General features: G+C 41.1%; 1 protein-coding gene across 3 annotated transcripts in view; it reads right to left on the bottom strand.

Annotated features, from left to right (window-relative positions):
• Nucleotides 1-1,412: 1,412 nt before the first annotated feature.
• Nucleotides 1,413-13,978, bottom strand: part of TRABD (TraB domain containing) — a 103,587-nt gene continuing 91,021 nt past the window's right edge. For 2 of the 3 annotated variants that reach the window (XM_077472112.1, XM_077472114.1), the window contains one exon: nt 1,413-1,875. In XM_077472112.1, the coding sequence (XP_077328238.1) occupies nt 1,837-1,875 (39 nt within the window). In that variant the 3' untranslated portion in view covers nt 1,413-1,836. Of the gene's footprint in view, nt 1,876-10,501; nt 10,582-13,978 lie in introns of all 3 variants that reach the window. The other variant, XM_077472113.1, reaches the window with a different exon arrangement.

The raw sequence follows: 13,978 nt of genomic DNA, 5'->3' as shown, positions 1-13,978 counted from the left end.
GGCATGTTGAATATTTTGCAGATCTCACTTTTTGTCACAAGGTTTTGAAAATTGAAAAAAGAAAAAAAAATTATTTTCTTTCTTAATTTTTCAAAACAAATGATATCTGCAAAATACTCACCTTGCCTCTTAGCAAATACCTTGGGGTGTCTACTTTATGAAAAGGGGTAATGAGGGGAGTGGGGGGTTGTGTTATCTTGGCATTTCAGTGCCCCCGAATCTGTGATTGATATGGAAGAAGTGAAATTAGCAATTTACAACCTTTGAAATCCTGAAGGCGGTGATTGATTTTTGGGGTCCTGTATGCAGCTACACTGCCAAAAGGTCACATGCATGTGTTATCCCCATACTCAGGAGAAGCAGCAGAATGTATTTTGGGGTGTAATTCCACATATACCCATGGCATGTGGGACCAATATATAATTTAATTGTGAACTTTGTGTAAAAAAAAAAAAAATTGCACTTTCCAAAAAAAGTGTCAAAAAATAAAATATTCCATGGACTCAACATGCCTCTCAGCAAATAGCTTGGGGTGTCTACTTTCCAAAAAGGGGTCATTTGGGGGGTGTTTGTACTCTTTTAATTCACAAAAACACAATATATTGCCAAATTGTTTGAAATATAAAAGATGATCTTACTTTGAGTACATAGATGCCAAACACAACATGCTTTAAAATGACTCATGCCCATGCAGTGGCGACAAACTACATACATTTTTAAAAGCATTAAAAGGAGGTCTAGTGCTAGAATTACTGTCTTCAATCTGACATTCATGGTGATACCTCACATGCATGATGCAAGTGCTGTTAGATATGACACGGGAAGGATGCTTGCGTTCGCCTTCCTTTGCCTTCGAGCATGGGGGGGGGGGGGGGGGCAGAGGTGCTTTCATTTTTTTTTTTCATAATTTACTTTGCTTTTAAAATGTATTTTTAGACTCTTCCTTTCATTTTTCAATTTTCTGATTATTTTTATTGTTATCACAGGGAATGTAAATATCCCCTATGATAGCAATAGGTAGTGACAGGTTCTCTTTTTAAAAAAAAGGGTGTATTAGACTCTAGATCTCTCATCTGCCCTTAAAGCATCTGCTTACACCAAGATCAGTGTAATAAGATGCAAAAATGCACAAGCAAACAACAGTTAACAATAAAACATAGTAACAATAAAACATTAACTCAATAAAACAACTTTTTTTTATTGCAATCTTTGCCAAAAAAAAAGAGTAAAAAATATATGCCTCAGCATAGGGGTGTTCCACCCTCTTACCACCACAGCCCCCATGCTTTGGCATATATGCTCTTTTATTTAAAAGGGTGGTGAAATCACCTTCTACAGCACTGTAGTCACTGATTTATATATTCTGAAAGCAAACCCTGTGTCAGGAACCATGAAATAGACAGAGACAGAAGTACAATCAAATCACACTTGTTTATTAATAAAAATAAAAAGGTAAATAGGAAAAAGCGTAGTCAAGCAAGCCAGAGTCCAGTAGCCAGATCGGGTAGTTAGCCAGTCCAAAGTTCATAAACCAGATCGGGTAATCAGCCAGTCCAGACGTCAGGGATCCAAGGTGAGCAACTGCAAGCAGGATGGAAGCCAGGTGGGATGTCAGCAAGCCAGTCTTGAAACAACAGCAGGAGATGGTTCCTAGTGATGTGACCAAACGTGAAGGCAATGGAGAAATGAGCTGGAGACTTTAAATAGGCTGGCCAGATGAGCATCATCGGAAACAGCTGGTAACAGTCGAGAAAGAAGAGAGCTGGCAATTAGCCGACAGCTGAGCGGCCAGCCCAGAGGAGGAAGGGCTAAGCCAGCCCCGACACCCTGTTTCTGTCAGAATAAATAGATCAGTGCTGCAGCTGAATGGCGTACCTGCAAAGTAAACAACAGTTATCAATAAAACACAGTAACAATAAAATATTAACTCAATAAAACAACCATTTTTATTGCAATCTGTGCCAAAAAAGAGTAAAAAAAGATATGCCGAAGCATAGAGGTAATCTGCCCTCTTACCACCCCAGCCCCCATGCTTCGGCATATATGCTCTTTTATTTAACTGCAGTGGTGAAATCATCTTCTACAGTGCTGTAGGTACTGATTTATGTATTCTGAAAGCAAACCCTGTTGCTGTCAGAATAAACAGATCAGTGCTGCAGCTGAATGGCATACCTGCAAAGCAAACAATGGTTAACAATAAAACATAGTAACAATAAAACATTAACTCAATAAAACAACTTTTTTATTGCAATCTGTGCCAAAAAAGAGTAAAAATCATATGCCGAAGCATAGGGGTGATCCGCCCTCTTACCACTCGAGCCCCCATGCTTCACATATGCTTCAAGTGATCCAAAAAAAACAAATCCGTAAAAAACAAAAAAGCGCAAACATTTTTTTTTTCAAATAATAAAAAAAATAAAAAATGTAAACCACCCCTGTCCCCGGTAGTTTGTGTTCAGAAGCAAATGTACATGCAAACGCCATTCAAACCACACATGTGAGGTATCGCCGCGTGCGTTGGAGCGTGTACAACAATTCTAGTACGAGACCACCTCTTTAACTCTAAATTGGTAACCTGTAAAAAATTTCAAAGCATCACCTATGGAGATTTTTAAGTACCAAAGTTTGGGGTCATTCCATGAGTGTGCACAATTTTAAAGCGTGATATGTTAGGTATCTACTTACTCGACGTAACATCATCTTTCACATTATATAAAAAAAATTGGGCTAACTTTACTGTTAGTTTTTAATTCATGAAACCGTTCTTTTTCCAAAAAAAAAAAGTGTTTTGAAAAATGATTGCGCAAATACCGTGCAAGATAAAAAGTTGCAATGACTGCTATTTTATTCCCTAGGATGTCTGATTGAAAAAAAAAAAAAAGCATAATGTTTGGGGGTTCCAAGTAATTTTCTAGAAAAAAAAATGATGATTTTATATGAAAGAGAGAAGTGCCAAAATAGGCCCGGTATTGAAGTGGTTAAACAGTGTTTCACTATCAAAATTGTCTTTTTTTTTTGTTTAGCGCAAAAAATAAAAAAAAGTGATGAAATACCACCAAAGTAAAGCTCTAGTTGTGTGGGGGGGGGGGGGCTTTTTTTCTGTGTATGTGTACAGCATTGCATGACCGAGCAATTGACAGTAAGTAATGCAGTGCTTTATCGCAAAAAAGGGGCCGGGTCAAGAAAAGGGGTAAACCTTCTGGAGCTAAAGTGGTTAAGATGGGCACAATGTGTTATCTCTATATTCTATGTTCATAAAAAATGTTTCTTTTGCATTTGTTCATAAAAAATGAGCTGAGCTTTATTTTTGTCTGTGAGACAGTCACTTGAGGTAAAAAAAAAAAAAAAAAAAAAAAAACGCAAAAACGCAAAAAAACAACAACATATTTTGTGGGTACAAGGACTGTGTCAGTAGGATGTGGTTCTTTTTACCCATGCCCCTTTAACCCTCCCCTACTGTCAGCACAATGCAACCTTACATTTCAGTATTAAGCTCTATAAGTGCTCAAGAAGTCCCCAGATCCCTCACAATCCTAGCAACTACCATGGTACCAGGTTATTAAGAACATTCAATTTACTGCGCTTACAATTCACGAAAAGGCAAACAAGCCTGTGCTGCAACTTTTCACCCTTTGGTCAGTGGCAGGCCGTTACATTGCATAATTTTTACTGGTTGCTACTGTTTATTTCCACTGCCAAACAGGCCCAGTAGCAGCATTCACTGAGGATGGCCAGATTCCTCTAACTTCAGAGAAAATGTGTTACAATGCATTTGATGAAACTAGACAATTTACCCATCAAAGTGTGTATATATATTTTTATGGCGCTGACAGCATTTTTCAAGGGTTTTGTACCTGTTTTTATCTACTGCTGGTCAAGCCAACAAGCTGCAACATTATATTTTAAATACCTATCAAATGTGAGTGCAAACATTCTATGCCCCTAATAATGCGGTGCCTACTTACTTTACAATGCTCTGTGTGTAGGAAATGTTTTCCCAGTTCTACACCACTGGGCCCCAATGTAAGGGGTCAATTTTTACCAACCATCGAATTAAGGGGTGGCATTTCTCCATCGATGGAGGGGGGAGGGGGCATTTCTCCACTAACTGCTAGCGCAAGGAAAAACTACACTAGTTTCTGGCTGTGGTTTTTTTTCTGGACATTTTATTTTTGTTTTATGATCATTACTGAAAATAAGGTGGATGTGTTTCAAATTACACCAAGGGTGTTCAATACTATAGGAAGCGCACATTCCTTAGGCTACACTAAGGTGCTGTACAGGAGCTACAGCGCTAAAAATAGCGCCTGTAAAGTGCCTCTCCTATGTTTTCAGTGTGAAAGCCCGAGGGCTTTCACACTGGAGCGGTGCCCTGGCAGGACGGTCAAAAAAAAAGTCCTGCAAGCCGCATCTTTGCAGGGCTGTAGGAGCGATGTTTTCACTGCTCCTAAAGCTCCCCTTCCCATTGAAAACAATGGGGCAGCGGCACTATGCAGGGGTTTTAACCTTTTTCTGGCTGCTAGCGGGGGTTTAGCGGCTGAATAGCACTGCTAAACTAACGGTAAAGCAGCGCTAAATATAGCAACGTTTTACCGCCAACGCTCAGAACACCCCAGTCTGAAAGTAGCCTTAATCTTTTGGGTAAAAATGTCTACAACTTACATGCTGTAGAATATATGATTATATTCTCTTGATATTATAGAACTTTAATGAGAATAGTCCCAAGAAAGTCCTTATGTAAAAACTCAAAAACTGAATAAAATATTACCATGCAGAATGTGTATGTATAATATATATATATATATATAAAATAAATCAATAAATGTAGTTCTATTCCTGAAATGCAAATTGTGTATATAAATCAGAAGTGTATTTGTGTAAGACACTAACGATAGCTTCCCTCGCAGTCTGCCCCAAATGTTCTTTTGTTCACCGCTTATACTCCACCAGTCAGCCCCACCTTCTCCTAGAATGGGCTGGTTTAAAGTTCTTCTGTGTCTTATTGTCCCACAAACTCTAGTGACAAATGTATTTCAGCCTAACTCCCTCCCCTGCACACAGAGATGTCCACTGAAATACAATACACAGCTAAGCTAGCATACCATAAGAAACCCTGGGTAAATGGGCATGCTATTGAATACTATATAAGTTTATCATCTAAATTAAAATAATGTTACATAAATCAATAAGTGTATATATTATTGAAAAGCCCTTGTTCTTATAAATATTTTAATCAAAAAAAGATTACTGTATAAAGGACGAATGTGAAACCTTATCCCATTTGCAATAGTGGAAGGAAAGAGAACTAGCTCAAGCTTCCTAATTAGTAACATGTGTAAGCTCTCCAAAGAGAAGCACAGACTGTAAAATTGTATTTGTTACTTTTCAAATCTAGAACAGATAAATATATTCAACTAAATCATACATATGTTAATTGATGAATATTAGATTAAGGAAGGCTTCTAAAACATGCTTATGTACCATGATCTGTAGATAGAGGGTCCAGGGTTCCCTGAAAATTATTTCAAGGGTTCTTCTTCCTAGCAACAGGCTAAGGACCTGGGAGAGGAAACAGTGAACCTATATATCCCCAGTCACCAGCTCCAGAGACTGGGGATTTAATAGACTTTTCTGCTGAGGATGAACAACCCGGTGAGACCCCAGCCGAAGAGCTGGCATCAAGGTATGGCACGGTAGACCTCTGCATACAACAAATCGGTGGCCCCGAAGAATGTCCGAGGCCACTGAATTTTCATTTTACTACCCAGTGTAAGAGCTGGCATCAGGGCAGAACCTCACTAAACTCAACCCAACAGCTTCAGCCTTCCTAAGAGAAGAGGAAGGCAGCCTTTCTCCCACACCACTGGCAGGGCAGAGTGCTATAGACCTCTGCCTCACACAAGCAGCAGTTCCAGAGGCCCAGGGTGAGAAGGTGGTGGGTCTTCCTCCCAACCAGATGACGCCCTCTCTCCCCAGCAGGAGATCCACAGTTCGGGAGAGGAGGTACAGCCACCCAAACGGCAGTATAGGGACTAAGGAGCGAAGAGGTCATCCTCGCTCCACAGTGAGAGTACGGGAGATGGAGCAACCGACTTATCTCCCCAGCGGCAGTTAAAGGACCTGGGAAAGGAGGGGGGTTGTCCTCCCTTCCCAGCAGCAGTTCAAGGTGCAGAGAGGGGAGGAAACTGTCCTCTCCCTAGCAGTAAATCAAAAGTCTGGGGAGTAAAGGAAGCTTTCCCCAGCAGTCAGCCAGAGCAGAGAAAACTGTCTTCCCGCCCCAGCAAGGATTTGTGCACCAAGAAGACAGTACCAGAGAAATGTTGTCCCAGCAGCCAGACGAGGGTATGGGAGATGGAGCAGCTGACATCTCTCCAACGGCAGATACACAGTTCGGGAGAAAAGGTGATTGTCCTTCCTCCCCCGTGGTAGATCCAGTCTGGGAGTGGGAGGAAGACGGTTTCCCTCAACAGTTAGCTGGAGTTGATGATGTGGGATTCCCTAGCAGAAGCGCTGGCAGCGGGACAGAGTGCTACCAACCTCTGCTGAGCACCGGTAACAACTCTGGTGTTCCAGGGAGCTGGGGCAGGTGGCCCCTCTCCCCAGCAACAAACTGATATAGTGAAGCTCCTACTCCCAGCTAAAGTGCTGGAAACAGGGCAGAACCCAGCTGGCCTCTGCCTAGCACCTATATTGTCTCCACAGTTTCAGGGAGCCTGGGCTCTGAACAGTAAAAACCACCCAGCTGAAGCACTGGCAGACAGACATTCCATGACTTTGTACCACACCTACCGATGCCAACTATTCCCTGCGGCCCAGAATAGAGATCATGTGGACCGATTATGTGGGTTTACTCTGCCTGACAAACGCATGTCTAGACCATGTGGGGGTCTGGAACCTCGGCCTATTTTGGATAGGGGATAAATGCAACAGACCTAACCAAGACAGGGGATTTTGTAAAGGACTGCAGGGTGGGCCCCCACACAGACTCTGGGAACTAGAGGATCCATCTACATATTTGGGGTCTCTATGCCTCAAACCAGCAAGGATTGCTTCAGACAGACTCAGAGCAGATGTTAATATAATCAACCTGATGCTGGGGGCACCTGCTATAATCTGTTTAAGCTGTTAAGTGTCTTCTCCCATTGTGTCCACTTTACCTTGTTATGGAACCATTGTGGGATGTTATGTGTTTATACTTATAACAATGTACTTTGTTCAGGGTTGTGGGCACCAGGCTGGTTTAAGTGGCTAGTTATTAGTTAATGCTAAATTACTGTCAGCTATTCGTTGCTAGAGGTGGATTAGCACACTGTTTATGTTGGCTGTCCCTTAGCTATGTTAATTATATTTCAGTATACGATAATGTGATCAGGCTCACCTGATCTGACGTACCATTTTTTTTTCTCATTGAGTTTTCAATAAAGAGAGTGTTCCAGTTTGTATCAAAGCTATTGTCGGCTAGTCTTGTATGATCAGCTATAATATCTGGTTCCAGACTGGAGGCAGTTGTATACTGAAGATAGCACCCAAGCTGGAAGCATGACAATTCCCTCACAGACTGCACTAGTCAAAGCCAGATTTGATTACCTTACATTACAGTTTTGTAGAGGGCTTTTGAAATTGGACGTTCATGCAAGGAACTCAAAGATCTTCCAACTGAAGGAACTTTTGATGGAGGAATGGTCAACAATTTTGAGGTCAAACTGGTGGCAAATTAAACAAAAAGGAGTCAGCTTTTGATGCCATGGGTGTACTTTTTCCACAATACAAAATTATATCTATTGATATTTTTGTTGAAGGAAGATCAAATAAAAGGTCGAATGGTTGCCTGCTCAAATAGGTTGAAAAAGTGAACAATTTACATGGAGTGTACTTTATTTTTCCCAACTGTATAAAAAAAGGTTTTAAAGGTCAAGGCTTGGTTCTTTGGTTGAACTGGCACCTTGACATTTAGGGCTTGTGTAGCTTTTCAGAATACAGGCCAAACCACACCATCAATTGTTCTTATTTATTGCAATACAAATATACAAAAATATATATTACAAACTATATTCCCGCCAAAAACAATAATATATATACAGTACAGACCAAAAGTTTGGACACACCTTCTCATTCAAAGAGTTTTCTTTATTTTCATGACTATGAAAATTGTAGATTCACACTGAAGGCATCAAAACTATGAATTAACATGTGGAATTATATACTGAACAAAAAAGTATGAAACAACTGAAAATATGTCTTATATTATAGGTTCTTCAAAGTAGCCACCTTTTGCTTTGATTACTGCTCTGCACACTCTTGGCATTCTGTTGATGATCTTCAAGAGGTAGTCGCCTGAAATGGCTTTCCAACAGTCTTGAAGGAGTTCCCAGAGATTCTTAGCACTTGTTGGCCCTTTTACCTTCACTCTGCGGTCCAGCTCACCCCAAACCACCTCGATTGGGTTCAGGTCCGGTGACTGTGGAGGCCAGGTCATCTGGCGCAGCACCCCATCACTCTCCTTCTTGGTCAAATAGCCCTTACACAGCCTGGAGGTGTGTTTGGGGTCATTGTTCTGTTGAAAAATAAATGATGGTCCAACTAAACGCAAACCGGATGGAATAGCATGCCACTGCAAGATGCTGTGGTAGCCATGCTGGTTCAGTATGCCTTCAATTTTGAATAAATCCCCAACAATGTCACCAGCAAAGCACCCCCACACCATCACCCCTCCTCCTCCATGCTTCACGGTAGGAACCAGGCATGTAGAGTCCATCCGTTCACCTCTTCTGTGTCACACAAAGACACGGTGGTTGGAATCAAAGATCTCAAACTTGGACTCATCAGACCAAAGCACAGATTTCCACTGGTCTATTGTCCATTCCTTGTGTTCTTTAGCTGCCTGTCCTCAGCAGTGGTTTCCTAGCAGCTATTTTACCATGAAGGCCTGATTCACACAGTCTCCTCTTAACAGTTGTTCTAGAGATGTGTCTGCTGCTAGAACTCTGTGTGGCATTGACCTGTTCTCTAATCTGAGCTGCTGTTAACCTGCGATTTCTGAGGCTGGTGACTCGGATGAACTTATCGTCCACAGCAGTGGTGACTCTTTGTCTTCCTTTCCTGGGGCGGTCCTCATGTGAGCCAGTTTCTTTGTAGCGCTTGATGGTTTTTGCGACTGGACTTGGGGACACTTTCAAAGTTTTCCCAATTGTTGGGACTGACTGACCTTCATTTCTTAAAGTAATGATGGCCACTCGTTTTTCTTTACTTAGCTGCTTTTTTCTTGCCATAATACAAATTCTAACAGTCTATTCAGTAGGACTATCAGCTGTGTACTGTATCCACCTCCTGCACAACACAACTGATGGTCCCAACCCCATTTATAAGGCTTTAAATCCCACTTATTATACCTGACAGGGCACACCTATGAAGTGAAAACCATTTCAGGCGACTACCTCTTGAAGCTCATCAACAGAATGCCAAGAGTGTGCGGAGCAGTAATCAAAGCAAAAGGTGGCTACTTCGAAGAACCTAGAGTATAAGACATATTTTCAGGTGTTTCACACTTTTTTGTTCAGTATATAATTCCACATGTGTTAATTCATAGTTTTGATGCCTTCAGTGTGAATCTACAATTTTCATAGTCATGAAAATAAAGAAAACTCTTTGAAAGAGAAGGTGTGTCCAAACTTTTGATCTATACTGTATATGCACACACACAGTAAAAATAACTAGCACTAATGAAGTGTGTGCCATCTGTGTAGGATGCAGTGACTTGTAAAATTCCTACTGTCAATCATCCCATACAGTAACGCAAGTCCACAATGTCCTGTGTTGAGATTTATGCTGGCTATATATATTTTTTTATTTTTCAAGAAAAAAAAACACAACAAACAAGCAGACGATTGAATTCCCCTCACCTTGCAAAATAACAAATTCAGTCTAAAATAGAAATTAAAAGCAAAATATTTTTGTACAGTATACATATTTATAATTTTATTTTATACCTTTGATCCCTTTGTTTTGAGCTGCATAAGGAGCTCAGGGAGGAGAAAAAGCAGTGCACTGGTCTTCCCACTGAATGGCTGTGCAGCGGGGGGTTTAAGCAGAAGTCTGATCATTAGAGGAGAGCAGGCTGAGTTTCCAGCACAGCTAGAGAACTGACAATGCTGTGCTCTCATACCTAGGGTGGTACATTTTTGAAGGCAAACAGGCAGGAATGCCAGGTGTTTCACACAAATGAAGCAATACAGACAACAGGATACTTTTTCGAACAAGACATAGCAGTCACATATCAGGAATATTAATGTTGGAATACAATATTCTTTCAATTCTGACTTTCCAACATTCCCATTCAAGAGAAGCATATAATGAGCTTGTTGAGCAGGAACGGCCTTGCTGAACTGGCTAATTTTTGAGCCTTATATAGGACTTGGTTATATTTGTACAAAATGCCTTCTTTCATAATTAAATTATTTTATTTTTTTAATGAAAAAAGTTATGCTTTTCTTCTCAAATTTACCCCAGTCTTGATGTCTCACTTATAAAGCGAAGGTATGTACCGGCCCTTTACTCGGATCTGTGATCACCCGGGTTTAAGATCTGTGCTTAAAAAAATGTAAAAGTTAATATTATTCATGTTACCAATGTAGAAACCTAATTCAAGAAATCAATTAGCGACTACACAATAACACTTCATATGCTCATTTGTAGTTCTAAATTCAGTAATGAAGTAATACTTTCTGGAAATATCAAACACTTTACAAGACTGCAACATATGATCTACAAATTTCTAATCAACACCATGAAATGACAAAAGTGAACCTATACCCAGACTATGCACATACCAGAGATCGGCTGTGATCCTGAGGATCATGGCTGATCTCTGTTTTATAAACGGACACCTTACATTCTAAACAAGCAACAAAAGCACTCTGAGGCAGATCCATAAACAAAGAAAAATAAACCAAAACAGGAATGAGCTTCAAGGGTCCTAGTAGCATGGCTACCTGGGGGTATGTAGCTGAAGTCATACCCCACCACTGGACAAAATTTGGGGCTCCTGCCACTTATAGTTCCGGAGATACAAGGCTCCTTGCGCAGCCAGTTTAACCACTTCCAGACCGTTGCGCGACGATGTACATCCTTACTTTGAAGGAGGGCATCATTATGGCAGCAGCTAGCTTCCATAACCCCAGTATCCTCTTCTTCAGCCTGCGGTCTGGCTTCCCATAACAGTGGTCTCTGTGGTGGATTTGCTGCGAGATCACTTATCGGCGGCAGGAGAGGGGGAGCCATCGGCAGCAGCGGAGGCAATCGGATCTTCACCCTTGCTGGGCATGGAGACGAGTGAGGGGAAGATGGCCCCCACCAGTCTCCATAACAATGCAGGGCGGAAGCGATGCTAAAACGTCACTTCTGCCCATAGCTCTTTAAAAATATATATATATATATATATATATATATATATATATATATATATTTATATATATATATATATATATATATTTTTTTTTTTTTTTTTGTATTGCATTTAAGTGTAAATATGAGACCTGAAGCCTTTTTGACCCCAAATCTCATATTTAAGAGGACCTGTCATGCTTTTTTTCTATTACAAGGGACGTTTACATTCCTTCTAATAGGAATAAGAGTGAAATTTTTTTGTTTTAAAACAGTATAAAAATAAAAAAGGTAAAATAAGAAAACATTTTTTTTTTTTTAAATGCGCCCCGTCTTGCCAAGCTCGCGTGCAGAAGTGATCGCATAGGTGAGTAGCGACCGCATATGAAAACGATATTCAAACCACACGAGAGGTATCGCCACGATCAGTAGAGCGAGAGCAATAATTCTAGCCCTAGACCTCCTCTGCAACTTAAAACATGCAACTGTTTTTTAAAACGTCGCCTATGGAGATTAAGGGTAAAATTTAGTCGCAATTCCACAAGCTGGCACAATTTTGAAGCATGACATGTTGGGTATCAATTTAGACAGATTTTTTTTTGTATCATGTGAAAGATGATGTTACGCCAAGTAAATAGATACCCAACATACTTTAAAATTGTGCACACTCGAATGGCGTCAAACTCCAAGGCAACACTAACATTTTTTACAGGTTACATGTTTAGAGTTAGAGATCTAGTGCTAGAATTATTGCCAACGATCGTGGCGTATGTAAATTGTGTGTATCTGGCTCTGATACTAGCCAGTGACTCACCAGCCACTGACCTAACCACACGTCCCTGCTCTGTAGCTAGAGGCATTGTGGAGAAATCCATCTTTAAAGCGGAACTCCAGTAATTTAGTTAACTTTTAAAATGTGCTGGCTTACAACAGGTCAAGTCCAACAAAGGTGTTATTTACAAGTTACCGTTTTACAAAGCGCTCCAAGTATAGCAATGGTTATACTTCAGATACTCGGACATTAATGATGCTGCTTTCTCACACCCGATAATACAAAGCACTCCATTACTGGGCAAGAAGGGAGCAGCGGTGGGAAGAATGGCTGCCCAAATGCGACATTGGGGATCTTTTTTTTTGCCACAATGCAAAGCATCATGGTAGCTTTATTTTGGTGGTATTTGATCACCCCTGCGGTTTTTATTTTTTGCTAAATAAAAAAAAGACCCAAAAATTTTGAAAAAATAAAAAAAGTTTTAGTTTGTGTTATAAAATTTTGTAAAAAAAAAAAATAGGATTTTTTGTACTCACCGTAAAATCCTTTTCTCTGCAATTCACCATCCGACACAGTTCCTCTCTTAGCCATTGGGTTGTTACGCCACCTTTAGGAGAATACTAGGCATTACATGTTCTGTGTTTTACATAACTTTCCAGTTCCGCCCAAGGGGCGGTCCCTTAGGTAACAACCCCACACCCTGCCATGCAGTCATCAGTACGTCAACGAGCAGTACAACATAAAGAAAAACAGGAGGGGTGGGTGCTGTGTCGGTCAGTGAATTACAGAGAAAAGGATTTTACGGCGAGTACAAAAAAAATCAAATTTTCTCTTATATTCACCGACCGACACAGCTCCTCTCTTAGCCATTGGGACGTCCCCAAGCAGTGCCAAACGAGGAGTGGGAAAACAGCATAAAAACTTCATCCACCATGGCAAGATGGAACTAGTGTAACTTTAGCCACAAAAAAATAAAATAAAAAACACAAAACCAGAGTACACCTCAACAGGAGGGACTACCCACAACCGCCCCAAAAACTGCAGAAATGAATGCAACAGTGCATTAACTTAAAAAGGTACAGCGTTTTTTTGGGGGGTAAAAACAGGAAAAAGGGAATTATTGCATACACAATTGCAACTATACAGCCGCCTGCAAAACTTTGCGGCCAAAACAGGCATCAGCCGATGCACTGTAGTCTACCTTGTAGAACTTGGTAAATGTGTGGACAGAAGACCTGGTCGCCGCTTTACACACTTGAGCGACAGACGCTTGGTGTCGAAAGGCCCAAGACGTTCCAATTACCCTTGTGGAAAGGGCCGTGACCGGAAAGGGGGGCACCTGGCCCCTTCAAGGCATAGGCTTGTATTACAATCTGTCTGATCCATCTGATCCGCCATGCCTTTCTTTGGACCAGCCACCAAAACAAGCAGCGAGTCTGACTTCCGAAAGGGAGCTGTGGCAGACAAATACACTTTTAGAGCCCGAACCACGTCCAGAGCGTGAAGGGTCACTTCCTTAGGATGTGCAGGCTTAGAACAGAAGGACAGTAACACAATGTCCTCATTGATGTGAAACACCGAGACCACCTTCGGCAGAAAGGATGGTTGCGGATGCAACACAATCTTATCCTTGTGGATCACCAGATAGGGCGACTTGCAGGACAAAGCCGCCAGTTTCGAAACCCTCCTGGCCGATGTGATGGCCACTAGAAAGACCACTTTCTCGGAAAGAGTCAACAGGGGAATCTCCCTGATACTTTCAAATAGCGGTTTTTGAATCTCTTATAACACTAAGTTCAGATCCCACGGGGGTAGCGATGGACGCAC

Source organism: Lithobates pipiens, unplaced genomic scaffold, assembly GCF_037356315.1.
Source record: "Lithobates pipiens isolate NorthernLeopardFrog02 unplaced genomic scaffold, aLitPip1_a1.2 Scaffold_8, whole genome shotgun sequence".
Lineage (NCBI taxonomy): Eukaryota > Metazoa > Chordata > Amphibia > Anura > Ranidae > Lithobates > Lithobates pipiens.
This window is presented reverse-complemented; position numbering and strand designations above follow the sequence as displayed.